Source organism: Sinocyclocheilus rhinocerous, unplaced genomic scaffold (assembly GCF_001515625.1).
Source record: "Sinocyclocheilus rhinocerous isolate Xijiao unplaced genomic scaffold, SAMN03320098_v1.1 scaffold1342, whole genome shotgun sequence".
Classification (NCBI taxonomy): Eukaryota; Metazoa; Chordata; class Actinopteri; order Cypriniformes; family Cyprinidae; genus Sinocyclocheilus; species Sinocyclocheilus rhinocerous.
In genome coordinates this window covers 89,407-93,012 of record NW_015640094.1, presented here as the reverse complement: position 1 = coordinate 93,012, position 3,606 = coordinate 89,407, and the positions used below count along the sequence as shown (strand labels likewise).

Genomic DNA, 3,606 nt, shown 5'->3' with positions numbered 1-3,606 from the left:
CTTACGGTTTTTAAGGGGTAATTTGCTTTTATTACACACGATACGTCATACTTTATGCATTTTATAATGACATATTAAGCATTTTAATTTTAATTTTAATTTTAAACATTAATCTTGTGTAATTTAGTTGTAGACCTATAGAGTTATTAGTTTCATTGTATTATGCAAGTTATTTCCTGTTTGTGGCAAAAACATTACAGACTACTCACCGTGCTCTCTCGTTGTCAATAACTCCGCCCCTCACTTCCGGTTCTGTGACTGCGGTTCTGTGGCTGCGGTTCTGAAACTGCTGTGCTGCGGGTCTGCAGCTGGATATATCTCCTTGCGATAGCTTTGAGATCCACACGTTGGGAAGAACTGCTCCATGGGATGGCGCCAGTATGCCTGTGTGATCCGGACGAGGCGCCATCACCATCACACGCTGCTACTAGTTACAGCCTGCTGGATTACTGCGTCTTTATCTTACACCGTTTTGAAAAGAGCCCAGATATCGTGCTATTATCAAGTCGATTAATATTTTCTATCCATTCACCTAACGGTAAGAGTTTTTCTGACAATTATTTTCCTATTTTCTTTGCAGTCTGTGCCGATGGCTTTGCCGTTGTCGCGACGTGCTGGATGTAAACACTGGATTCATTTCTTTTACTGGCCGATACAATATTGCGAATTTGTAGGCGTCGTTGTATTTCGCAAGTTTTGACTTTAAGTCTACCAGGAAAATACAGTCTGATGATGTTGCATCAGTAGGCTAAGATAACAGGCAAAATTCGCTTGATTTAATATTATTATAGGCTACTAATGTCATTATAGGGCACCTCCTAGTGCGCGCTGCGCACTATATTCATTCATCCCCAACGTAAAAAAAAAAAAAAAAAAATCAATATAATACAATAATAATACAATATAAAACAAAAAATTAGCAAATATGTATTTATATTAAATCTAATTGTGAAAAACAACGAGAGAGATGCTCGTGTTTTACCATCTGCCACGCTTAGGACCCTTTAATAAGTTAATGGACTTGGATGCTTTTTCACCGGGGATTCTTTGGTAAACCTGTATTTAATAAGCAACCACAAGCCCACCATTTCAGAGAAGCGAAAACGCATCAATCAATCGATACTACTACTTGAAGGCATTAGTGGGTTTATAATGCAGATTGTAAGATAATGCGCATTATTTGTACACACTATAAATACATATTTTATGTAGAATATAGAATTTGATTTCAATTATATAGAATTCGATTTCAATTAATTTTTAATATATTTTATTTTGAAAAGATAGATTTAATTTTACTTTATAATTATTTGAGTATTTTTTACCCATATGTAAGGATATATTCACCTTTGACGTTTCAGCATGTTATGTACTTACATATATACGCGTATATGTACTTACATATTTAAAATATATTATATACATATATTATATATGTCTTTGTGGCCTACAGCCTCTTGGGATTAATTGGTTGTTAAAGTTATGCAAAGTGTGCCATACTGAATGTTGCAATGAGAATGGAGATTTATTTTAAAATGACTAAGAACAGAATAATATAGTTGTTGTTATGTGAGATATTAAAAAAATAATCCACAGTGATTGCTTTTTCCTCTGCAAATAATTCTAAAATGATTTTAACAGTGTTCCACTACTTTCATTTCTCTGGTTTCTCTATAGTGTGAAAATGTTTTACACTTGCGGTCCAAATGAAGCAATGGTGGTGTCGGGTAAGAAATATGAAATATGTTTATAGAGAGATATTTTCAGTAGAAATCATGAAAACACATTCACATATGTGGTCTGACTCCTGCCTCAGGTTTCTACCGCTCACCACCAGTCATGATCTCTGGTGGGAGAGTGTTTGTTTTCCCATGCATTCAGCAGATACAAAGGTATTATTCACTCTGTGTGTTGTGTATATATGTATGCATGGTTTGCATAAACAAATCTCAGCTTTTTCTCTTTCTTCCATCGCAGGATCTCTTTGAACACACTGACGCTGAATGTAAAGAGTGATAAAGTCTACACACGTCATGGAGTGCCCATCTCTGTCACTGGAATTGCACAGGTTAACTATCTCACGCACTCGCTAATATGCAGTAAACAACATTTCATAGGGTTTAAGAAAGCAGTTTTTGTCATTTAATAAAAAAAAGTTTTCCCAGATTACTGTGCTATTCTGTCTTTTATAAAATAGTTTATCTGCCTTTAATAACTTTTCTGTAAAAAAAATCATCAATTGTTATGTGGCTAAACTGAACCTTCTCTCTCTGACAGATGAAGATTCAAGGACAAAATAAACAGATGTTGGCTGCAGCATGTCAGATGTTTCTGGGAAAGTCAGAGGGTGAGATTGCCCACATTGCCTTGGAAACACTGGAGGGTCACCAGAGAGCAATCATTGCCCACCTGACTGTGGAGGTAAATAGACATGTGCACAGAGAAAAGGCCCACCTTGCAAACGTACTGCACTCTGCAACATCACAAACAGCAGTAAAACTGGATATAGTGTTCAAAATCTGCGCTTTCAGTCCTCGGCATAGTATATTGACTTCATTGAGCATGCTGTGTTTTGTGTTTAATCTTTAGGAGATCTACAAAGACAGAAAGAAGTTTTCCGAGCAGGTGTTTAAGGTGGCTTCATCCGACCTTGTCAACATGGGCATCAGCGTGGTTAGCTACACACTCAAAGACGTTCACGATGATCAGGTCTGTTAGCCCCATTTGTGTTGTTGTGTTTATCGAATTTAGGGCCAAATTTACTAAACAAGGCAAATTAGCGTGAGAGTGCAATCCCATAAAAAGTGTCGATGGGAAAGGAAAGTTCTGCAGATGATTTACTCACAATGTGTGAATTAAAGAACATAGATGCAGTCAGCGTGTTTTCATAATGACCACTGCAGTCTACCAACAGCGGTGCAAATTAGCATAGAGTTCGCAAACAAGCAGAGCAGATGATAATCGTGGATTAAGACATGCTTTTTTCTGGGCGTTAAATAATGGCACAAATACCAGTAAAATGACTAGTGGTCGACCGATATTGGTTTTTTGACAGCCGATGTAGTCATCTTGTAAAGCCGATATAATTTTATTTATTTTAATTAATGTTTAAGAAATTTGAAATAATTTGAAAATGGATTAAAAAGTAAATGTGTTAAATAAACATACTTATACTTTAGATGACAAAGTATTTTTCACAAATAAATGAATATTTAATAAAAAATATAATAAAAAAGGAAGTAAACACTGTAACCAACAGGGCACTCAGTATTCTGGGAAGTTTGTGTGCATTGGGATTTGGGAATCATATTTTTTCAAATAAAGCCAAGGTAACACTCATTTTACATACAGCACACAGTGGAAATGACATGAATATGGCAGTGAGCAAATGCATAAAGCGCAGCATAATTTGAAATCACGAGTTTAAAGTTTTTCGATCGCGCGTCTCCAGTGAAGCTGAACTCTCCTCCTGTCCGCATTCCATTCACACAGACCGACCGTCACGCAGAGAACACGCGATCATGCAGGATACACATGCACACTTCACAAGATCTCACAACTGGATCCGACTAAGTTTGCAAGGTTTGTGAAACTAAATGTTCATTA

The 3,606-nt window shown here is 36.4% G+C and overlaps 1 protein-coding gene across 1 annotated transcript in view; it reads left to right on the top strand.

The window, feature by feature from the left end:
- The first annotated feature begins 398 nt into the window (after nucleotides 1-398).
- LOC107752515 (flotillin-1) overlaps nucleotides 399-3,606 on the top strand; it is a 9,345-nt gene continuing 6,137 nt past the window's right edge. The window contains exons 1-6 of the mRNA XM_016568513.1: nucleotides 399-538; nucleotides 1,678-1,727; nucleotides 1,817-1,892; nucleotides 1,978-2,068; nucleotides 2,278-2,421; nucleotides 2,590-2,709. Of these exons, the coding sequence (XP_016423999.1) occupies nucleotides 1,685-1,727; nucleotides 1,817-1,892; nucleotides 1,978-2,068; nucleotides 2,278-2,421; nucleotides 2,590-2,709 (474 nt within the window). The 5' untranslated portion in view covers nucleotides 399-538; nucleotides 1,678-1,684. The remainder of the gene's footprint in view (nucleotides 539-1,677; nucleotides 1,728-1,816; nucleotides 1,893-1,977; nucleotides 2,069-2,277; nucleotides 2,422-2,589; nucleotides 2,710-3,606) is intronic.